Source organism: Amphiprion ocellaris, chromosome 2, assembly GCF_022539595.1.
Source record: "Amphiprion ocellaris isolate individual 3 ecotype Okinawa chromosome 2, ASM2253959v1, whole genome shotgun sequence".
Classification (NCBI taxonomy): Eukaryota; Metazoa; Chordata; class Actinopteri; family Pomacentridae; genus Amphiprion; species Amphiprion ocellaris.
Genome location: NC_072767.1, coordinates 12,927,533 through 12,952,120, shown reverse-complemented (window position 1 = coordinate 12,952,120; position 24,588 = coordinate 12,927,533). Strand labels below are relative to the sequence as shown.

The window sequence follows — 24,588 nt, the reverse complement described above, 5'->3', positions numbered from 1 at the left end:
ACCCCACGGTTGCCTGACTGACAACTTCAGTCTAAGCTCCGTGGTTCTCAAACATCATAAAAAAACTGCAATTCTAAGGCTCTTAGAGAACCACTGGGCTGAACAGACAGAAAGCTGGAGAACCCAACTTTGCCAAGAGCACAGTGTTTTACATTTTATATTCGACAATAACTTCAAATTGATGCAGTTATTGGGGTTAAAGTCTAACGATTTACTCCCAGTGTGTCAAGATCCTAACAACGCCTCTGGATAAGATTATGAGTGAACAGCAGCTAATAAAGAGCAGTGTCATGTGAAACCGCTGCAGCTACAGAGCAGATCTGCTGCTGGCTGTGACCTGTGTGTCAGAGGCTCCTCCAGCGCTCCCCTCTGGAGAACTTCAAATCCCAGAGATCTCAGTATCAGTGAACCTGGAACCTGGGCTTGGTTAAAATGGCAGCGCCGTCCAGGAACACTTGCGGGCTTACGGAGCGCTCTGTCCGGGAGCGGGTCCCGCCGCTGCTCACCGACCTCTACCAGTTCACCATGGCGTACGCGTACTGGCGGGCCGGCCGGCACCAGGAGCCCGCCGTGTTCGAGCTCTTCTTCAGGGACAACCCCTTCGGCGGAGGTTTCTCGCTGTTCGCAGGTCTGCACGACTGTCTGCTGTTCCTGCGCAGCTTTCGCTTCTCGGACGAAGGTGAGGAGATCGATTAGGACTTCATTCTTCACATTAGTGCTATTAATCAGAACCGATTAACCTTTAAGTAAAGGAGGGTTGAGTAATCGATCGGGTCATGGTGACATTCCTGCCGTCCACACCTCCCACAGCTGGTTGCGCAATACGTCACCAAGCAAACACACGCGATGCTGTTTAGGAAATGTGAATACCAGTAAACTTTAACATGCAGATCCGAAGTGTAACACTCAGGAATAATCTGTAATCTCTCGTGTGCAGTAATCAGCAGCGTGTGGTCAAGTTTCTTTTTAAAAAGCACTCATTGTGTTGAATGGACTGAACCCCTTCCTGTTGTTGCACTGGCATTACTGATGAATCACCATAAACACATTTAGCTGCTCTCAGTTTAATCAGTAACAGCTGACTCACATCATATTTTATAACTGTCAAAATTATTCTGCAAAAGCGCACGTAGCTCTCTATACGGAAGTCCACTGTAGTTAAACCTACATCTGGCAGAAGTGATCAGACCTGCTGTTCAGTACTTCAATGTGCTTAAAGAGACACACAATACAGAGATGCTCTGTTACACACTCAAGCTGCCCTCAGAACTTTACTTGACTACAAGTACAACAGTATTTTCACCAAAATGCATTTAAAGTTGTTTGAAAGTGGAACTACTCAGTATACCCATCCACCTGGACATGCTGAAATAGCATAGAAGAAGCGTTTTACCGTCGAGCCTATTGTAGCTAAATTAGACATTGTTAACTGGATTAACTGATGACAAATCATCATTTGATAAACTGTACACAGATCATTTGGTTTGTGTCTCCACGCTGACTAATAATCATAGCTGGCAAATAAATGTAGTGGAGTGCAAAATGATGGGCTTTAAAATTCCACAACAGTTTTGTAAAGGATTCAGTCTTACAGGATACAAAATAGTTTAATGTTCATATGAAGTTTTATATGCTAGAAGACAAATAAGCAGTCACACCATGACTGAGTACTGGCCGTGTCAAAACCACAGATTCAGAGATATTCATAACATATCTCAGGAATCAACCCCGTATATTTGCAGTGTGGGACTTTTTGTATCATGATTCTTCTTCAGAACTGGTTTCTGATTTGAACATGTGTGGCTGAATTATTCCAGAATTACAACTTGTATGGGGTAGAGTAGTTTTAAAGTGTTTAAGCAGAGTCATAGGGGAGCTGGTGTGCTCAAGCTGCAGCTGTGGGGAGGAGTGGATGGAGAGAGAGGCACTGACTTCATAGAGCTTAGAGATTATTGTCATGGAAAAAAAAATTAAATGTGAGTTTTTAGGGGTTAAATAAATGCCTGGAAGGTAATGCACAATAAAGTACATGATATCACTCACAAGGGACATTTATATATGCAGGACTGTTTCTTTTACTACACTATTCTATTTCTGCTGGAGTACAGTCTAAATGTAGCAGGCTCAGTGGTGCAGCAGTGGTTGTGGGTTAAATATATGTGTATTATTGTATTAGTAATATGTAATATACCATTTATGCTTTATTATATTGTTCTTTTATTGTTATTATGTTTATTGTGTTAATTACACAAAGTTTGGTCTGTCTCTCAGTTGTGTGGAACCTTTACTGGGGGGTCGCTGTACCCCTACGTACACTTTTAGTCGCCCCATGCCGTCCTATAAATGAGCTTTTCCTGCCTTATCTCTCCCCTTGTGTTTGTGTGTTCTGAGAGAGAGATTAGCGAGATTGTGCTGTTGTAATTTGTGTGTTTTAATGTAATGTAATTCTACTTTTAAGTTTACTCTCCCGTTCTTATATGGTTATGCATTATTTAATTTCCATAGAAGTAGAATAAAAGAAGAATAAAATAAGATATGTGATATATATTACTAATACCATAATACATATATATTTAACCCACAAGCACTGCTGCACCACTGACCCTGTTACATAAAGTAGCATAAAATTCTCAGTAAAGTTTAGTGCAAGTAATGATTTCTGTGCAATACTTGAATAAATGTACTTATTACTTTTCACAAAGCCTATCAGGAGTAAAGCTGGGGTGTTTTAAACGTGCTACATTAATGGTGTTGATGCCATTCATACCTGAGCTTCTAACCTTCATCAAAGTCACAACACGGAAGTCTGCTAGATTAAATTAGCTCTGCAGAAGGTTATTAGATTAGTTGAGTTACTGTAATGTGCTGTGACGGAGGACACGTGAGGCAGGAGGACATATGGAGGACGTGCTTGTGTAAGAACACATGTCTCAAAATGAATATATGGCTGCCCTCTGTTGCTGGTGTTACTGACAGTGCTCCAGCTGTTGTGATTAACACTGTATTCATGGCTCCAGATGTTGAGTTCCTGCGTTCGGTCCTACCTCCGGCCACCGACCCAGCCTTCTTCCAGTTCCTCCGAGGCCTCGACTGTTCGGGTGTAACAGTCCGCTCCGTCCCAGAGGGCACCGTGGTGTTTGCCAGGGTGAGCTGCAGGGCTTCAGGGTGAAACTGAGGTCAGAGGTCACAGTCAGGGTGTGTAGACGCTCAGATGGAGTAACTGCTGCTGCGTGTGTGTAACACCTGCAGGTGCCTCTCATGGAGGTGGCTGGTCCGCTGGCTGTGGTTCAACTGCTTGAGACCAGTTTACTATGTCTCGTCAACTACGCTAGGTAAGAATACACACAGGCACGTTTCTGGCAGCTCAGAGGACGTTTCTCTCACTTACTTTAGTTTCCTGCACACTTGAGATAAATAACTATCCAGAAATACCAAATGTGTAAGAATTAATTTTGAGAAAGTTTGTATAAACTGTTGCAGAAGAGATTTAGAATATCTGATTTTCATGAAATGGTACAGCCATAAAATACACATTTTTTTGGTTGCAATGTTTAATTTAATCAAAGTACCATATGCTGTAACTACTGTAATAAACAATCGGAAGAATAAAAATATGAAAAAATACATGTTGTGATACTAACAATATGACAGAAGTTTTTTATAGATGTAAAGAGACTCAAAGGTAAATTTAGAGGGAAAGTTTTTCAAGTAATTAAAGAAGTGAATAAGTTCTGTTTCCTGAAACAAGAGGAAGCCTTTGCACACAAGAGTTCCATCACCTTCCTAAAATAATGGCCTAAGTCATTTTTTGACAAAAGTTATCGTTTTGTCTAAATCATCTCCTCATGATGCTGGTCACCTCTGGTAAAATCACTTATATCCTCAGTTAAGTAGATCATGTGATTCTACCCCTGTAGTTTAATGGCCTAGGCCAAGGTTCAATGTCGTGTGGTTGAGTTTTTTTGTGTTTTCTAAAAGACCTGAAAAAAATTCTTATGCCAACATTTTAAAAGGGTGTCGAAATGATAAATTTAAAATGAAACATGTTTCCAATGATTTACCTTCTGCTATGTATTTCTTCTGCCTGAGTCCCTTGATCTCTATGTTTCAGGGTCTCTGCACTGTTCCATCTTCAGTTACCCAGCTACAGCTTCGGACTAAAACTGTGCATTTTATACTGCTGTGTATTTGCCTCTATCTGAAGTTAAGAAACAACCTGTTGCTGTCGTGTACTTCCTCTTCCCTGTTGTCAGCCTGGTGTGCAGCAACGCCGCCCGTTTCCGCCTGGCTGCAGGCCCCAGGAGGAGGCTGCTGGAGATGGGCCTGAGGAGGGCTCAGGGACCAGACGGAGGACTCACTGCCTCACGATACACACACATCGGAGGTGAATGCTATCAAAGAGTCATTATTCTGACACTCTATCAAGCCTCTGTATAGATGCTTGCACTTAACCCTCACCAGCCCAACAGATTGTGGGTGTTTTTTTGCTGCTGTCATATTGCTGTCACACTGCTGTCATGTCCTACACCTCTAAGGAAACAGCACAACTATGGCTAGAAGTAAAGAAAAATGTCTTTTGTGAATTGCAAAAAAGAAAAATGAAAGTTCAATGTCTTTGATTATTTATTTGACAAAAATTTGAAACAAACAACCAAAAAAATCAGGAATCAATATGTACGTTTTTCTGAGTTCCCCCAGGTGATACAAATACTGGAAGAAAATGGTGATTCTACATACTATAAATGCTTTACTACTTACATTTTTAATTTCTTTCCATGTAAACAGAGCCTGTAGTTCAGCTGAAAAGTTTCTGAATTGATGTCAGTGACTGTTGGTCACAGCTGAGTCAGTAATGGCTTCACAGTTGTGGCAAGAAGCAAATAATATGTTTTTACAGGTTCATTTTTGAGACATGAGACATGTAAAATAATGTCATTTTGATGGAATATCACCATCCAGAGCTTTGCTTTGGTTAGGTTTTCAATAGAATGGCATGTAACAAACGAGTGCTTCAACACTGTCGGAGAGTAGAATATTGTTTGGTTTTACAGTTTCTGGCTGTGACAAAAGGCAGGGCAAGTTTATTTGTACAGCACAGTCCATACACAAGGTGATTCAAGGTGCTTTACAATGACAAAGAAATACATTCAGAAAATTGATTTAAAGGTAGGCACACATTAAAATCATAGAAATAAAACATAAAAGTAGACATTAAGATCATAAAAATGCATCAAAAGACAAGAAAATAGATTGAGCATCTAAGAGGAAGCTGCAGTAAACAATAAGGTTTTCAGGCCTGATTTAAAGAGCCGACAGTTTGAGCAGATCTCAGGTGTTCAGGAAATTTGTTCCACAGGTGAGGAGCATAACAACTGAATGCTGCTTCACTGTTTTTGGTTCTGGTTCTGGGAACACACAGTAAACCTGTGCCTGATAACCTGAGGGCTCTGGATGCTTCATATGGAGATAATAAGTCCAGGATGTATTTTGGTCCAAGACCATTCAGTGCTTTGTAGACCAGGAGTCAGATTTTGAACTCTATCGTTTGACTGACAGGAAGTCAGTGTAGTGATTTGAGGACTGGTGTAATATGGTCCAGTTTCCTGGTGTTAGTTAGGGGTTTTGTTTTCTTTTTCTTTTCATTTTTTTTTAAGTAAAATGCCTTTCAAACCCAACATGTTTTGAGGCTTAAATCACTCTAAAACTGTATATATAGACTAAGTGAGGTATGAATTTTGCTGATGTCTGTAAGGAAGATCCAGACTTTCTCTCTGAGGTAGGACTGCAGCAACTCTCACTTAACCTACCAAACATCACATATATATCGCCATTCTGTTCTTTACAGTGTCAGAAAAAGATTGTCACCAAGTTAAAGAACTGGTAATAATTACTAGCCGACAACAAATAAACAAGAAATAATTGAATTGGCCTGTAGAAAATGATTTTGTTACATTCCCAGTGCACAGACTTACTCTGGAACGTTTCTTTCAGGCTTTGATCTCACCAGTAACGTTCAGGCTGGTTTTCTGTTTGGGATCCCTGTCGCCGGGACCATGGCACACTCATACGTCACTTCCTTTAACTCCCTGGAGGAGGTGTGGCCACAAGTGAGTATGTGTTGTCTCCTCAGATCATCTGAATAGGAGACCAGGGATTTTAGCTCATTAATTGTAAATTGGATGTACTTAGGTTATTGTTACTCATTATCTATATATACACTACCATACAAAAGTTTGGGGTCACTTCGATGTCCTTATTTTTATTTTTTAAAGAATAGCATTTTTTTAAAAATGAAGATAACATTAAATGAATCATAAATCCAGTCTAGACATTGTTAATGAGGTAAATGACTATTCTAGCTGGAAACGGCTGAGTTTTAATGGAATATCTACATAGAGGTACAGAGGAACATTTCCAGCAACCATCACTCCTGTGTTCTAATGCTACATTGTGTTAGCTAATCATGTTGAAAGGCTAATTGATGATTAGAAAACCCTTGTGTAATTATGTTAGCACATGAATAAAAGTGTGAGTTTTCATGGAAATATGAAATTACCTGGGTGACCCTAAACTTTTCAACAGTAGTGTATGTTTGTAATAGATTGTCATAAATGTTTTTTTCAAATGTGCATTTTGCACTATTTTCAAATGCTTCAGAGACTCAATAATTAATTGAGAGAACGTGTCAGTTATATCCATAGTTATGCAATCTAAACATGAGAGCCAGGAATATGCTGTCATAGAAGTAATGTTGTTGCTACAGTAATTGTGGGCATACAATAGTTCTAAATAATACAGCCATGTAGTTCCTAATATCTCTCTGTTGTTGCTCATCACTCAGACCCTCGCAGCAGCGAACGGGGATCCAGAGCCGGTCGATGTCATTTCTCTAACGAAAGGCTGGCTGAGTCGTGTGTGTGAGCTTCTGGGAGCAGAGCCTGAGAAGATCCGGGAGGGCGAGTTGGCTGCTTTTTTGTCTTACGCCGTCGCTTATCCCCAGAACTTCCTCCCTGTGATTGACAGCTACAGTGTTGGCTGGTAACTTCTATATAATACTATGTCATGTTCCCCAAGATACAATATATCTTGGAGTTTATTGACATTTTTGTACTTTTATATGATTTTATGTTAAACAACCACAATTAAAGATTGCCCTTGTTCACACACCGACCAGTCACAACATTAAAACTACCTGCCTAATATTGTGTAGGATCTCCTTATGTCACCAAAACGGCTCAGTTGGGCCGTGGAGACTGGATCTCTGGGGTTGTCCTGTGGTGTCTGACTCTGGTATGTTAGCAGTGAATCCTTTGGGTCCAGTGGGTTGTTGGTTGAGGTCTATGTGGATCAGGCTTGTTCCAACACATTCCAAAAATCAGACTGGAATCCGTGGAGTCTGGAGTCCTGTGGCTCTTTGTAATGTTCGTTTAGCTGTTTCTGAGCAGTTTTTGCGGTATGGCAGAGCACAGTGTCCTGCTGAGGGAGGCTCCTGACATCTGGGAGTGTTACTGCCACGAGGGGCTGTAAATGGTCCACAACAATGTTTATGTAGATGGTGCGTGTCACAGTAAAATCCACATGAATGACAGGACCGAAGGTTTCCCAGCAGAACATTGCGTTGTAATGAGATGATCGACGTTAATCACTTTACCTGTTAGTTTTAATATTGTGGCTTATCGGTGTGTACGTGATTTATCATCTGCAAAGAAGTATAAGACAGATGAGAAAGAGGCCTAGTTATTTTTAGAATTACAAGATGATTTAGTTTTAAAGTCCTGTCCTCTCTGAGCACCAAAAGCTAGACTTGCATGAATGACAGTGTATTGTAGTTTTAGTGTAGTGATAAACTTTATCTCATCAGGTACAGCAGCAGCAATTCCACATTATTTTTACCAGTAGATGTCACTAGAGCACACTGAGCTAAAAAGGTCTTGTGGTGATATAATTTAGTGGAAACCTTTACAATCAGTACTGATTAATGAGTATTTTCATTCATTTAATACCCATTCTTCTTAGAGCAGTGAATGTTTAATTTGTAATTGTGAGAAAATAGGAGAAAATGCCACTATCCCATAGAGTGTTTCCCCATCAGTTGTCATCTACACAGGTTTTCATCCTGTACCTTCCTCTCACCTTCTCAAATACATGAACATACAACAAATTCCATGAAACAGCAGATGTTCTTCAAACAGAGCAAGTCCATCAGTTATTTATCACAATAATCCATATGTACACAAATGGAGCTTAAAATACTAAATTGCACTCCATCTTATGAGTATCTTTGTCTATCATATATTCCCAGCAGAGGGGACAGAAATGGGCAGCTCCATCTGTCGTGATTTTGTCTCTTAAATGTTCCACTGAAGAGGCACTTTAGACCTCAACTGAATTATTTATGTGAGCATTCAAGGGACAAGATAAGGCTTCTTGTGAGCTTCAAGGCCTTAGGGTCAACCTGGCCTCCTCAACACAAACAAGAGTAGACGAGAGACACATGTATCTATTGTCAGCAGTAAAATATAGTTTACATCAGAGTGGACATTTGCCTGGAACTCAAGATGGAGTACATTTCTGTCCATCTGTCTCAAATTCATCTAATGTGTATATATCTACATGATTTCAGTAGCGGCCTGCTGAACTTCTGCGCTGTGGCTTTAACACTGTGTGAGCTGGGCCACAGGCCTGTAGGAGTTCGTCTGGACAGCGGGGACCTCTGCAAGCAGTCTGTCGATGTCCGTCGTGTCTTCAGACTCTGCAGTGAGCAGTGAGTGTGTTTGTTTGTGTGTTTAATTAAGATCCCCTATTAGCTTTTGCAGGGCAGCAGCTATTCCTCCTGGGGTCTTCATAATTTCATTTGTGACAACACCAAAATGCAGTATGTACACACAATGCATACAAATCAAAATTACACAATACGCAAACAATGCATACAAGAATACACATACACAATATAAATGGCATACATGTGCACAACTCATATTGAACCAAAGAAGCATACGACACACAATACTCCCACATCGGATCATCATAAGACTAGATTTTGTCCTACTACAAAGATGCCATTACCCAACAATAATAATGATCAAAGAATGGTCTGCCACAGAAACTAACCATGATTTCAGTCTCCTGAACAATGAAACACAGGAACACAGTGAGGTGCCAGTGAGTATGTCTCTAAGACCTGTAGATGTGGTTTGACTCCTCCACAGGTTTGTAGTGCATGTCTAATTTTTCATTGCTCCTTTTTCTTTCGGTTCGCTTCATCTCTGCAGTTTTTCCATCCCTGCTTTTGATTCTCTGATCATCGTTGGGACAAACAACATCTCAGAGCAAAGCCTGGCCGAACTGAACAAGAAGGTAAAGGGAGTGAACGTGCAGGATTATTCAGGATGACTCAGTAGCTCGTTCTGGAATTTCCTTGTTTCAGGAGAATGAGATCAGCATGGTTGGTGTTGGAACACATCTGGTGACTTGCACAAAACAACCGTCTCTGGGCTGTGTGTATAAGGTAATCTGATCAAAGTAAAGTGCACCCTCAGTACGCTGTCACTCCTCTAGTTATGTCAACATGTGTGTGTTAACGTGTGTGTGTGTACCAGCTGGTGGAGGTGAGAGGAAGGCCCAGGATGAAGATCAGTGAGGACCCGGAGAAAAGCACTGTTCCTGGGAGAAAAGCTGTCTACCGGCTAGTAGATGCCGACGGTGAGAAGTGATGTGTACTACCTGATTCACCACAACATTACCATCCCAACAACTACAGCATGGCAGTTTGTATTATTGAGCTCTTATGTCATCTGATAATATGTAATAATTTACAATGCTGTTATGATGATAGTCATCTCTGAGTGCACTTATCCAGCTGGCAGTCTTGGCATTCAATAAGCAAGACTGCTTTATGGAAATGGTAGATTGTTCTATGATCTTTGAATCAACGTGACAAAGTAGCTTGGTTTCTCTGGCATATACTGTGCTGGAGTCACAACTAGAATCCACTTTGAATGGGTTATGACCACCACATTTATTTGTTTAGGTACCTACAAGAACAACATGTCCATAGCTTGGCTCTCTATTTCTTGGGAGGCGTGTTTATGATATTCTTCCAAAGCACTCAATGAATTAGGTCATTTGGCTTTTTATTTTTTACATCTTCACTAAAATTCCATGTCCATAATTATTCGTACCCCTAAAAAATGATTGATAAAACTCTGCCCCTTACATTTCCTAAGATGAATAATGAATAGTTTTGGGCATGATCTTTTTATTAAAAATTAAAGAAATAAATATTATATGTATATATTTATTCAAATATATTCCTCTATTCAACATTTGTAACACAGTGTCTTACTGTCTTTTGTCATTTGTTTATGTCTGTTCCAGCCATAAGGTCTCACTGGCCAAATAGAAATGAACTATAAACTATAAAAATTCAGCATGGCTTGGAATAATGTTGGATTTAACTTTATATGCTGCACATTCTGCTTGGATTCTGTAGTCACATGATTTAAAATGATAAATCTTGGTTCCTTGTTGGGAAGTGAAGTCCCTGCTGTACGTATAATTTGCCCGTCATTTAAAAAACATTTTTCAGATGATTCATTCACTTTTTTCCGGAGTACATCAAAGATTACATAAGAGAAGAGTTTATCCACATCGGCATTCATGATGCTAATTTTTGGTTTAAGCTGAGCTAAGGTACAACTTCAACTTGGACTTCGTTCACTCGTGGGCTGCACAGGGCTTGGCAACCATAATATACATGCATCCTGATGCTTGTCTTTTATGGAACATGCAAATACATGCAGCATCGTGCTTTTTCTGCTCTGGTGCTACTTTGTGGTTGTTTTTTTGTCTTTTTGTAGTCCTTTTGTCACATTTTGGTTTACTGTATGTCAATTCATGGTCATTTGTTCTCTTTGTGTTGTTGTTTAATAAGCTCAGAGCTTTTTTGCATCCTTTTGTGGTCATTTTGCATCTTTTTATGTTGGTTTTGTGCCCTTTTATAGTCATTTTTGTCAGTTTCTGGTTATTTTGCATTAATTTGTGGTCATTTTTTGTCTTTTTATTGTGGTTTTATACTACTTTGTGGTTGTTTTGCACCCAATTTGACAATTTATTTGTCTTGTAGTCCTTTTGGACACCATTTAGTTATTATATGTCAATTTGTGGTCATTCTTAGTCTTTTTGTAGCTCAGTTTTTCTTTTTCTTCTTCAGCACAACCATGAAGTTGTTAGTGACTCAGGTGTGACCAACAGTCATGAGACAAAAATTCTTGTTTCCTACTTGTTCCTCTTCTGCAGGCCATCCGTTTCTGGACCTGCTGTGTCTGGCGGTGGAGCCTCCACCAGAGGCTGGACTCCCACTGAGCTGTTACCCTCTGGGGTGTGATAACTCTGCTGTCTCCGTCACTCCAGCTCAGGTCACATGTCTGCGTCAGGAAGTGTTCACCAAAGGACAGGTGAGGATGGACCAGGAATGTTCAAAGGCTGCTGTCTGCATAGTACGACGAACACTAGTAGGTATTGTAGTTGTGCAGCTGACTGATTTTTATGGAAAAAGCAATGACAACTTGGATTTACTTACATTTAGACAAGTTTTAATAAGATGGTTTGATTCGTCATGATCCACCTGATTCAAAGGAATAAAGAATAAAACACAGCTTCTATGATCCTCAGTATCTTAAGAGGGATTCCAGCACGTACAATATTGCATTTAGATCTAATTAATAAAATAACACTAAAAAAAGATATACAACGACAGCAACAACATCTGCATCAACACAATGATCAATACAGCCTTAAGCAACTTGTAGAATCACATTTAAAAACACCAGTTTACTCTGTATTCTTGAGGGCACTGAACAATACAAAACAAGACCTTTTTGCAGCACTATACTGTGGAGGAGTTTTATCTTCATGACGGTGTGTCCCACACTTTCTAGGTGACACAGCCTCTGTGCAGCACTGCAGAAACTAGAGCAAAGGTCCAGAGTTCCCTGCAGACTCTGCATCCTCGACATAAGAGGCTGCAGGAGCCAGACTCTTACACAGTGAGTCTCAATCCAATCTGTATCGAATGCAGATGTACAGAGCAACTTAGAATTTCTCTGTCACCCCAAAACTGACTTTCATTGGCTATACTCTCCTCAGCTGAAGGATCGCTTTACCTAGCCTGTGGCCCTCTCTCCCACCAGGTGGCGCTGTCAGAGAAACTCCACAACTTGATCACAGAGATCCAAAGAGGCAGCAGCAACAACAGCAACTTTCTCTTAGCCAACTAAAGTTATCCTGGGTTTTTTCTTGACAAGTGCCTCACAGTAAAAGAAGTGGATGTGTTTGTAGAGCAGTGTCAACGCCCTGCTCTCCAAATACAGGTAATCACAGCTGTGTTGTGACCTGACTCTGTCAGATCTACTATCTGTAAAACGGAGTTAAAATGGGAGTTTGGTATGCTGGACAGCCCTACAGGAACAGTTATAAATAATTATGACAAAGTCTTTATGAAATCAAATGTGTGTGCTTTTTTTAGCTGGAAGCTAAACAAAAAAACTGAAGCTGTACTGCTACAAATCAAAAGATACAAGTGCAACCCAATTTTATGCTGAAATATTTGAATCTACGTACTAATACTTATCAAAACATAAATCAAAGTCTGTTATGTTTCTTCTTTTTTACAGTAGTTTGAATAAGTGCACTCATTAGCTTTTTCTCAAGTTTTCATTCACACCATTGGGACCTTCTTGAGCAGATGACATGAAGATGAGCCACATGAAGTTAATGCTCAGTTAAACTGTGATCAGAGCAGTGAGATGTTTATGGAAACTGGAAAATATGAGCAGTATCTGTAAACTTTGTAGTAAAACAGACTTATATGTAGGTATGTGAACATACCTCACATATACATATTTGAAAAATTCCAAGAATTTACAAAATTGATCCTTTTGAAATTGCAGTGGCCAGTTTCGAAGCTGAGGAACTTTGCCCTTGCAGAATTTTGTTCTTTTTCCTTCATACTTGTCTTGGGGTGTTTTTTCTTTGTGAATAGTGGTAATTTTCTTAACTTCAGCTGCCTAAATCAACACTTTATAAATTAACATACATGAAATGATTGAAGGTAGAGGAGATTCTGATGAACCCATGGAGAATAATAAAGATCTGTGACTTCTTTTAGCTTCCAGCAGCTACAGAGCCAGAGATTTTCCTGAATTGCTGGAGGAGACCAAATCAGAGCTTAAAGGACTTAAATTCATCACCTTAATGCAAACATGAATCCTAATGAATGATAATCTGACTCTGTAGCTGCTGGATGTGTAAATAAACAGTAACCACAATAACACTAATACGATCACATACAGTGCTGTGACAATTAATTAATTTAAACCTAAATTTCCTCCAGTATTCTTTATTTTGACCTTTTGTCCTGAATAACATGTATTAAATTTGCTCATGACTTCACACTATGTTCTTTTCTGCAGATGTTTGTATTAAAGATTTTCTGCGATGAAGATGGAGTTTGTTTGCATTTAGTTTTACGGTGTTTGAGCAGCTTGAGGTGAGCTGGTGTGCTCGTACTGCAACGAGTGGTGGATGGAGAAAGAAGCAGGGACTTTCTAGATCTACATATTCTAGAGGAAGGTATGGTGTAGAGTTACCTCAAAGCCATTTTAGGACAGAGAAAGATTATTTTCAGTGAATAAAGGGGTTTCATCATTTACCGTAGGAGGATGTTCAGCCTCAAACTTCGTGGCTTTGTCGCCCTCCACTGATAGATAGATAGATAGATAGATAGATAGATAGATAGATAGATAGATAGATAGATAGATAGATAGATAGATAGCTAGCTAGCTAGCTAGCTAGCTAGCTAGATAGATAGATAGATAGATAGATAGATAGATAGATAGATAGATAGATAGATAGATAGATAGATAGATTAAACCTTTATTGATCCCACAGCGGGGAAATTTACAGGTAACATTGGTAACATAAAGCATTTCCTGACAACAATGCAAGCCACTTCAAACACTGTACCTGTTTTTTGTCACATTGTCTAATTTAGCGACAAACAAAAGCTCATGCTTCTCGTCTGTATATGACACAGTAAAAAGTTGAAATAATTTTATAATGATTGCTATTCTTTGTAATCTAGAACTTCTTTGAAAGCTTTGACAAAGTATGAAAATGTGTAACAACAGCTCAAACAGAATGTAGCTGTTTGTGTTTGACTTATTTTCGACATGATATGTGGCTGTTCAGTGATCAACTGAAGGCGCCCCCTTCCTCCCCACTCTGCCATGAAACTCTACGCCCCCGAGTCTTTCCGCTTGCAGGACATGTGAGAGGAGTTTGCTGGAGTCCTGATTGGCTGGCTGCTGACCAGTGGTGGTGGAAAGGCAGATACACCCAGCGGACATATGGAGCTGATTAGACATGGAGGCTGTGATATCATCCATGACCGTCTCATCTCTCCGAGGTGGATCAGTCAGCACTCACATACTTCACATATGTGTTCTTTTACTGCCTCTGAGATGTCTGCTAATGCACATTACTGAACTTTTCTCTGTTTCACAACTTAGCCACTGATCAGCAGTGGGGAAAGTATTTAGATATCTGAAAATAATTCAGTCACTGTACCTCTTACAATAAATATGAGGAAGTAAGAAGTACATTTTGTTCTGGAAGGTAGTGTAGAAGTATCCGAAAATGAAAATACAAATATGATAAAATGAAATATAAGTATAGTCCTAGAATAAATGTACTTTAAAGTCAAAGTATGTGCATTTAAAAAATAGATATTTAAGACTGAAAGTATAAGTGCTCATGGTGCTCCCTTTAAAACTGTTATATTCTGAGAGACTTGGACAAGGACCAAAATGTGATGGTTGGATAAGCAAGTAAGCCCATCTAAAAAACACCAAGTGTTGTGGGATGTTTTCTGTATGCAGTGGTTAGTGCCTACCAAAGACAGAGCAACTAAAGAACCAGCGAACCGGCAAATGGGCCATGGGAACCCAGGTTTATTGATGCACTTGGGGAATGAATGCTGGTCCACGTGGTCCAACAGAGGAGCTACTGACACTCTAACTGCAGAAAACCTTAAAGTTAGCTATAATAGAAAGGAGTCATAAACACAAATACACTGTGTAGAAACAACCCTGTACACCGTCTGCATTGGGCATGTGGGTTTCAGAACTGGACTGTGGAGCAAATGGAAGAGCTGGGACTGGTGATTGATCATAAAAATGTTCTTTAACATCATGTCAGTAGCAGAATGTCTCCTTTACTCGAAGAAGAGGTGGCAGCAGGATGCCAAATGAGAGGAAGGCTAGTCAGTGGAGCCAACGTGATACTCTGGACAATGTTCTGCTGGGAAACCTTGCATTCAGTAGTTGTTGCCCTACACCTACCACCTACCTAAACATTGTTGCAGACCACATACACCCCTTCATGTCAACAGTATTCCCTGATGATAGAGGCCTATTTCAGCAGGATAATGCTCCCTGTCACACTGCAAAAATGATTCAAGAGTGGTTTGAGGAACAAAGAGGTCAAAGTGTTGACTTGACCTCCAAATTTATTTTGAAGTCAGAGCTCAAACTCCAAAGTCTGGTATCTCTGAATGCATTTAAGGCTATGATCAATCCAGTCATATCCAGGCTTCTGGAGTGCAAATAGTTTATTAAGAGCAAATGTTTTGTTTTAACTAATCTTGTAAAATTAATTATTTGTATTTTGTATGTCTATTTTTAAATGTAATTGTGTGTTAAAACCGTTGTTTTTAACTGTATGTACTGCCATTCTTGGCCATGTCTCTCATAAGAGATCTTGGATTTCAATGTGAAAAACACGGTTAAATAAAGGTAATAAATAAATCATTAAAATTTCCAAGATCTCAATCCAATCGAGCATGTGTGGGATGTACTGGATGAACAAGTCTGACCTATGGAAATCCTATGTCCCAACTTCCATCCATCCATTATCTAGACACCACTTAATCCTCATTAGGGTCATAGGGGGCTGGAGTCTATCCCAGCTGACTTACGGTGAAGACAGAGGACACTCTGGACAGGGCACCAGTCTATCACAGGAATAGACAAACGATCACACTGACATTCACACCTACGGACAATTTAGAATCACCATTTAGCCTTAGAATGTTTTTGGACTGTGGGAGGAAGCCGGAGAACCTGGAGAGAATCCACGCATGCGCAGGGAGAACATGCAAACTCCATGCAGAAAGGATGAGACACAAACTGGGGATCTTCTAACTGCAAGGCAACAGTACTAACCACCGAGTCACTGTGCAGCCCGACCTCCCAACTTCCAGGACTTCAAGAATCTGCTGCTGACGTATTGGTGCCCTGATACCACAGCTCAGCCTGTTGTAGCAGTACACTATTAGACTGATGGTATTATTGCTGTGGCTGATCAGTGTGCTCGATACTAGTACAGATAACACAAATGAAGTTCAGAAACCGAAGAAGTGTAGACATAGCAATTTAGATTATATTAAAGTTTCCTCCTTTTGCTTTGATCAGATCCTCACACACTCTTCATCCTCGAAGCAGCATTATGAGGTCGTCACGTGGAGTTTTTCTAGCAGTCTTGAAGTAATTCCCGCATATGCTGAGCACTTGTTGGCTGCTTTTCCTTCACTCTGTGCTCCAACTCATCCCAGACTATCTTAGCTGGGTTCAGGCGGATAAATATTGAGGTCTGGTCAAACAGCCCTAACAGAGCTTGAAGGTGTTTTGGATTGTTGTCCTGTTGAAAAGCAAATTCTGATCCCACTGAGCTTAAACCAGAAATGATGATGTGTCTCTGCAGGAAGCTGTAGTAGCCATGCTGGTTAATATACCTTCAATTCTTAAGAGAAATATCCAACTTTATTTCCAGTAAAGCACCCCCACACCATCAGAGCTCCTCCTCCATGCTTCATGGTGGGAACCACACATGCAGAAACCATTCAAAGACACAAACAGCTGGAACCAAAATACTTAAATTAGGGCTGATCTGCTGTCTATTCCTTGTGTTCCTTGGTCCACATTTCTCTTGTACTTCTCAGTTCCACCATGAAAGACTGATTCACACAGTTTCCTCCCAACAGCTGGTATTGACAGCAGAGGTCAACCAATCTGCTCTCAGGGCCAATAATGATCAGTTATTAGGAATCATTTGGACTGGTAACTGATATTTGAAACTAATATACATTTGCACTGAAAATTACATTATTGGTCTCTACATCCAGGCTAGCATATACTCCAGCACAAAATTTAATTGAAATGCGTTTCCTATTTAACATTTTACATGTTTTTGTGCTGATGTGGGCTGTAACCTGAGCTGCTGTTAATAGCTGATTTCTGATGCTAATTCTGATTAACTTCTCCTCAGCAGCAGATTGAGCTCTTAGTCTTCATCTCATGGGGTGATCATCATGAGAGAGTTTCCTCATAGACATAGATGCTTTTATAGACGCTTCCTAAAAAAATGTTCTGATCTTATAGACCTTCATGTCTTTAAGGAATGATGGACTGTTGTTTCTCTTTACTTAACTGAGTGTTTGTTGCCATAATAAGAATAACTGCAGGAGCCTCAACACAACACAACTGATGGATCTGTCAGAGCGCAGAACCTCCACCAGTTGACTTTGCAGACAGGTTTCATTTTTTTACTTAAATGATCCCAGGTGTCACAAAAACACACATAGATACTGAGCTGACCTGAAGTTGGTAAGAAAAAATAAGATTTAAACAAGACAAGCACTCAGAGAGCGCAGTCCTCTGACAAGGCTACTCAGTCGTTGTGTCATTTCCTAGGAATAAGTCCCAGTTAGTCTGCAGTGGTGGATTTGTAGTAGGATCACAATCATGTGATCATCAGCAGGCAGCTGATGTAGCGTTCACTTGTTGTCATGGTTACAGTGATGCTGTGGCTATCTCGCAATGATACAGAAATCTTTAACAAATCTGTGGATCCAGACTATAAGCCGCATCACTGTCAAAATCTAATCACTTGGTCCTTGTGTCATTTCTGACCTTCCCTGACAATTTCATACAAATGCGTTAGTCCATTTTTTGAGTAATGTTGCTAACAGACAAACAGACAGACAGACAGACAAACATATGCAGATAGTCACATAACTCTGCCTCCTTGGAGGAAAAATATATACAAATGTGCATAAACATTAGTGCACTGACTAAAACATAAATTGAAACATATTTATTTATTGTAAATACTTATTTTTATTTATTTAATACTATGAAAGCTGTTTGTTGTTTGTTGTATTGTTTTTGGAAGTGTCAACAAAGTTTCGTTGTAGATATGCAATGACAAGAAATATTCTTGATCCTTGATGTTTTGGTTGAATTTCACAGTTTTTCACTCATGTAATTACATTTGACTGTAGAAAATAGTTTTTAAAAATATAAAGAAAAACAACTGAACCACTTTATTGTAGAAAGTTTTAACTGTTACAGTACAAAAGTGTAATATTGAACTATTTTACTGCATTTATCATTTTTCTGATGCTTTAAAAACTTAGGACTTGATGAGATGAAGCTCATGTCAGTTACTGGTTTGTTTATTTGCAATGCATATTACATATTTTAAACTGCATGTAATCCTCATCTGCAAATAATTGCATTAGTTATCATTAGCACTTGTTTAAAATGATTCTTCTGCACTGAAAGAGAAAAAGAAGCCTTTTCCTCTCAGACTGGGTCTCCGGTGTCAGGATGGATTTACTGCTGCAGCTGATGGCAGCTTGACATGTGGTTGACCTATGCAGTTTGAACCCCACTTGACCCCCTGACATCTCCAATAACCCGCTCCACGGTATTATGACGCCAGAAGGAGACCCCTCCTCCCGTAGAGCCGCCTGCAGATCTCCTGGAGGCCCGCGGAGGTCGCTCTCCTTCTCCGGCTCTCCCTCCTCTCCCCTCATCCTCCCTCACGTCCACTCCAGGCAGCACGGAAAGGAAAAAAGAAAAAACATCTGATCAAGCTTTTCCGGTCTGCTAGCCCTAATTTCCTCTCCAGACCTGTGTCGGTGGAGCTGAGGGGACGCAGACTCAGATCCCGGGCGAGGAGCGGCGAGGAGCAACCGGGCCAATTAACGCCTCAACCCCGCAAGCCTCAGCTCTCCAAACCGGGTGACTGCTTCGGGTAATGCATCCTGTCGTCCGGTGTCCGGAGAGGAGCGGCGGGGAGTGAGCGGAGAGCAGAATGCTTCGGCGGATGGGAGCGCACACGGTTGTCGCCGCGGCCGCTCTCCCATCCGCGTCGGTGAAGCCGCCCCGCCGCTGGCCGCCCTGCTGCACCCTCCTCCGGGTATTTGTCCGACTCGTCATTACATAACTCGGCGTGTTTGTCGCTCGCACTGACTTGATTGTGCCAAAGCCAGGAACGGGAGAAGCACATCTTGTTTACCGCCCCGGCAGCAGTACAGCGCAGCGGCACCGCGGCGGAGCTCCGAGCGGGATTTAAAGCCGGACCGTGCTGCCTTGTGCCGTCGTGGACTGAAGCACTATCCGGGGTGGAAACCCGAGTCCAGCGGGGATGAGAACTCACCCCGAGCGGATTTCACTGGTGCGCTGCCAGAAGCATCTGGAAAGGATAACACAGGGATCCACTCCCCCTCCAGAGCAGCAGAGGATAATTCACATCTCAGACGTTCCAGTGCTTCAGCTCTGCGGCTGCTGAGCGATGCCTTTTAGCCTCTTTTTTATTGTGAACTTGTTTTAATCACACTGGCTGGCTGTGACTGGTACACTTTGGCTCCCTCCTCCTTTGGACATGCTGGATAGCTGCGGCCCTTGGTGCATTCAGTAGGTGACTGAAGGATCCTGTTCAAGAAAGCACCACAGATTAGTAATCCTGCAGGGTTTCCTCGGAGCTATGCAGTGAAGATGTGTGCAGCCAGGTTCAGCGGCTGCCTCAATGGCTGTGCTGAGGAAGCTGCCGGTGGTGCTGCCGGTCCACTCATGGCCTGCAGGATGCTGGACTGGACAGAGGCAGGTCCCCGCATCCTCCACAGCCTGGAGATGGGCACAGTGATGACCATCTTCTACCAGAAGAAGTCCCAGCGGCCCGAGAGGAGAACGTTCCAGATAAGGCATGACATGAAACAGATAGTGTGGAGCAGAAACCCGGAGAAAGTAGAAGGAGAGAGTGAGTATTAAAGCATGGATGCATCACCGAGCTGGTCTACAGGGCTGGGGGTGGGCTTCTGGGCCTGTACCCGCTGGAGACTCGCAGAGCTCAGTCACAAGTAGGGATGTCTCAGATGTGTCTTTTAGTGTCAATTTCATCCAACCAAATCCAGCATTTGTGTTTGTTGATTTTAATTTTGAGAGCATTATGAGGCTACAGGAACACTTAATTTAAACACAGTAACAAAACACAGTTCCAAAGCTGCTTACAGCTGTAGCTGCAAGGAGAAAGTGGAACCAGAATCGCAGGCCTTATTGGGTGGTTTTCTGTAATATTCTGTTTGGTGTGCTCTGATCCTTTAGCAATGTCACTGTGGATCTGTAGTGATACACAAAAACACACAGAGATGCTACAAAGAGGCACAGATTGACCACAAAGAAACATACAGGGACTCAATGGATGCTTTGAATGACTCCAAAGAGATAAAGTCACTGCAAAGTGTTGAAGGGACTACATAGAGGTATGAAGCCACAAAGATGCAACAAGTGGATATAAAGAGATAAAATAAATACTCAGAGATATAAAGTGACATAATACTCAGAGATATAAAGTGATATAAAGGAAGTAAAGAGGTGCAGGGTTCCTACAAAGAGACAGAGTGACCACAAAGAGACAAAACAAGCTACAGAAATGTAGTAAGTGAGTAAATAGAGACAAAAAAGCAATTACAAAGATGCATCAAATGACTACAAAGAGACAAAAAAAGGCTACAGAATTGTAATAAGTGAATAAATAGAGACAAAAGGTGACTACAAAGATACATCAAGTGACTACAAAGAGACAGAGTGGCTACAAAGACATAAAAAAGGCTACAAAATGCATCAAGTGACTAAATAAAGACCCAAAGTGACCACAAAGACACATCAAGTGACTACAAAGAGACACTGAGTGACTTATTTGAGACAGTCTGATGTGATGCCATGTTCAGGACTGTAATTACCCAGACAACGTTAAGTTGTTTTGATTCAGCCATGATAAGTGTTAGTGTTTCCATGGAGTCAAATGTTTGCTAGCATACTTGTTATACTGGCATTAGGGCTCTGGGTTTTTAAAAAAAATTAACCTCTAAAAGTTCCATTTTTCTTTAAGAAAATGTTAGTAAGGATAGCACTGTCATAACCTCAACATAATGAAGTGATTTGCTGTTGGATTTGTGTCAGAACGTGGGGCAGACATTAAGCTAAACGGACCTACAGCGCTATTGATGCAGTGAAACTGAAAGCTTGCTACAGTCTAATTATGATGCTTGTGGAGGGGCAAAAGGCCAAGCTCAGTGAAAAACACAGAAGCTGAATTAATTATAGGGCAGCTCTTTCCCAACGTCCTCAGTCTAAAATCGACTGTAAACCCACAGCTGATATTTAAAAATGTTCTTCCCATGCTGTGCTTTTTCCCCCTCTTTCACGCCGATGATTTTGCCTTCATTCCCAAAGTGACTAGACAAAGTGATTTTTATAGAAATGTATACTGACAGCTTAGATGCTTAAAGTGACTAGTTAGAGTTGCCGAGTGTTTATAGAGCGATACAGCTACAGTGCATGAGAGTACTGTTGTGTCAGCCACCTGGTCATTCTTTGCATCATTTACATTGTATGCTGGTCACAGATTGACTGAAACGTCCGCCTGAAGAGTCAGAACATGCTGACAAACAGAAACAGAACACCAGGGACGGTTTCTTCCTCTGGGTGTTCACGTTTTAAAGCTGTGCTTTCCAACCACTTTTTGGCTTGTGACCCTTTCAGATTGAGTTCTGTCTGCTTGCTTGAGCCTGAGGAGGTAAACGTGTTCATATTTCACAAGGAGGGAAAACTACAAATATTGGAGCAAAATCTGATGTCTTGTACAGTTTATCTGAATTAATAAGGCTGTTTCTGCTGCAACTTAGTTGTACAGGCTTTTTTGTGAGAAATACCGTCAGAATCTCATTCACTTCCATTACGTTGCTACCAAATGTCCATCTATTATCTATACACAGCTTAATCCTCATTAGGGTCATAGGGTGATGGAATCTATCCCAGCTGACTGAGGGTGAAGGCAGGGGACACCTGGACAGATCACTGGTCTATCACAGGGCTACATATAGAGACAAACAACCCCACTCACATTCACACCTATGGACAATTTAGAATCATCAATTAACCTCAGCATGTTTTTGGACTGTGGGATGAAGCTGGAGAACCTGGAGGAAATCCACGCTGCAGTCAGAGAACATGCAATGTTACACATTTACCTCAACTTTATGTGACTCACAGAGTGAGAACTTTTTGTTGAGGGACCTGAATTAAATGCACATTTACACAAAGAAACTCAGACTGGGTGTTTAACTTCAGTGCAAATACGTATTATTAGTAATCAAGGAAACCAGCAACTGACATCGGAAGCACATACATGTAGAATAAAATTAAAAATCTTAGTGTGGACATTAGAAAAAAGACTTCAACACAAAAATTTGATGAATTTTTTTTTTCTGTGTGTTTAATCAAAAGAAAACTTTTTTATCATTCAACATCAGTGTTAATGGCAGGTTATTAGTTGACTACAGATAGAGAGAGGCAGATCCAGAGTAGTACTTTTAAAAATGTTTATATTTATTGGAAATCGCTAAAAAAAAAATGATATTGATAATCAGAAAGGCCCAGTTATTGGCTCTTTTCAGGGCTTTTGAGTATATGATATATGTGACTTAAGTTCCACTCTGCAGTCCAGGGATGACAGCCAGACTTTTTCCATGGCTACTGAGCAACCATGTGATGTAGCTGAATGCTCAGGAAATTGGTGCTAAAATTCAAAAATACAGGTTAGGTCAGAGCTGCTTACCACTGGAGCTGGTAGGAAGATGCATTTTCATTTTTTTAAAATTTGAGTGAACTGACCCTTTAAAAAACAGTTTAAAGCAGGGGTGTCAAATATACGGCCCATGGGCCAAAACTGGCCGCTGGAGGATTCAATCTGGGCAGTGGGAGAGCTTTGTAAAGTGTAGAAATTATAGAGGTGACATTAAATACAATTTTTCAATATAAGTATCTGCTATTTTAAATTTGTCCACTGTACTGCCACAACTTTTATGTAATTTTTATGTATAAATGTTTAATACATTTACAAGGCAGGGGGACAACTTAACCCTTCTTCCTTAATAGTTCCCACTTTAGTTTGTATGATGGGGTGCTCAGGATTACTGCACAGATGTGTATATGAATATAAATTTAAAATAATATCTGGAGTTTGACAAGTTGTTTTGATCATAAAGTAAAATACGATGTTGTTCAGTTCCAGATACCTTTGACTTAATGTTTTGTGCCTTTGTAGATAAACTGATCTGTAAGTTGTAATGTGTAAATGATAAACTGAGGCATAATGTTGTTGAAATTGCACTTATTTTTCTTAAGAAATTTCAATTTGTTCATAATGCTTTGTAAAAAGATAATTCATTAACTGTGAACATTTTCAGAATGTACTTTTTTACACCAAAACAAAAGGGAAAATTTTGGAGTTGTGGTAATTTCTAGGTTGTTATGCTGTGATTTTACTGGTCCGACCCACTTGATCAAGTTAGGCTGAATGTGACCCCTGAGCTGGAATGAGTTTGACACCCCTGGTTTAAAGGGTTATCCTGCTTGTGTATATGTCGGCTTTAAATGTGGACATTTTGCTGTGGTGGGCTGAGCGTGCAGCTGAGACTCTGTCAGGGCTTTCTCAGAGGACAGACACATCTCGACCCTCTGCTTCCTCCCTGTCGCCCTCGCAGTAACTCTGCAGACACAGTAGCATGTCAGCTGCTGCCACATGGGTCCTCGGCCAGCCCTGAGCTTCCTACCTGCCCTGTTGTGGGTGAAGGCAGCTTGCGAGATGGCGTTAAGCAGCGGTGGTAAACTGAAAGCTGCAGGCTGTTGTTGGGCTGTTGATTCGGCCTGTTGGAGCAGCGTTTGGCCTGTCTGGGGTGTGGAGGCTATTGTCTGCGCCCTGGATTTTGTGGCCTGAGGGAGGATTTGTTACAGTGTCTGTTAGCAGCGAGAGAACTTATGGCATTCACAACTGACATGATAGAGTTTCCTTCTGTCTGCCATGTGTTATTGTAACTCTCAGACTTTATGGTGAACGCTGTTTAAAAAACCGCTCTGCCCCTATGAGAAAGAAATAGGTTTACTGAGACGTGTTTTTTCCAGTCACCCTACTAAAAGTGAATCTTTATTTAACACTTCACCTGGCCTGTTTTCTACAGAAGCCTTGAGAGCCTGATGCCCTGTAATTCAAGAAAACGCAAAAACAAAGAAGAAAATGCAGTAGCACAACTAAATACACTGCAGAATCATACGCTGATGCCCAGTTTGGAGCTTCCTGTACTTCACTATACTGAAGGCTTTATGTCTCAGGTGACTGATCTGA

General features: G+C 40.8%; 2 protein-coding genes across 3 annotated transcripts in view; both read left to right on the top strand.

The window, feature by feature from the left end:
* The first annotated feature begins 308 nt into the window (after positions 1–308).
* Positions 309–13,502, top strand: LOC129350960 (nicotinate phosphoribosyltransferase-like). 2 transcript variants are annotated; one of them, XM_055019343.1, is made up of 13 exons: positions 309–679; positions 3,018–3,145; positions 3,250–3,332; positions 4,254–4,384; positions 5,992–6,107; positions 6,842–7,038; positions 8,627–8,764; positions 9,273–9,357; positions 9,428–9,508; positions 9,600–9,702; positions 11,299–11,456; positions 11,940–12,047; positions 12,192–13,502. In XM_055019343.1, exons 1-13 carry the CDS (start codon positions 433–435, stop codon positions 12,276–12,278), a joined length of 1,662 nt encoding a protein of 553 aa, XP_054875318.1. In that variant the 5' UTR covers positions 309–432; the 3' UTR covers positions 12,279–13,502. The 2 variants fall into 2 exon arrangements, with proteins under 2 accessions (XP_054875318.1, XP_054875315.1); XM_055019340.1 differs by having other exon boundaries at positions 311–679; positions 8,624–8,764.
* A 6,340-nt stretch (positions 13,503–19,842) lies between these two features.
* The window catches only part of LOC111582127 (1-phosphatidylinositol 4,5-bisphosphate phosphodiesterase gamma-1-like), a 58,528-nt gene continuing 53,782 nt past the window's right edge, over positions 19,843–24,588 (top strand). Inside the window, exon 1 of the mRNA XM_023290649.3 lies at positions 19,843–20,163. Coding sequence (XP_023146417.2) covers positions 19,902–20,163 — 262 coding nt within the window. The 5' untranslated portion in view covers positions 19,843–19,901. The remainder of the gene's footprint in view (positions 20,164–24,588) is intronic.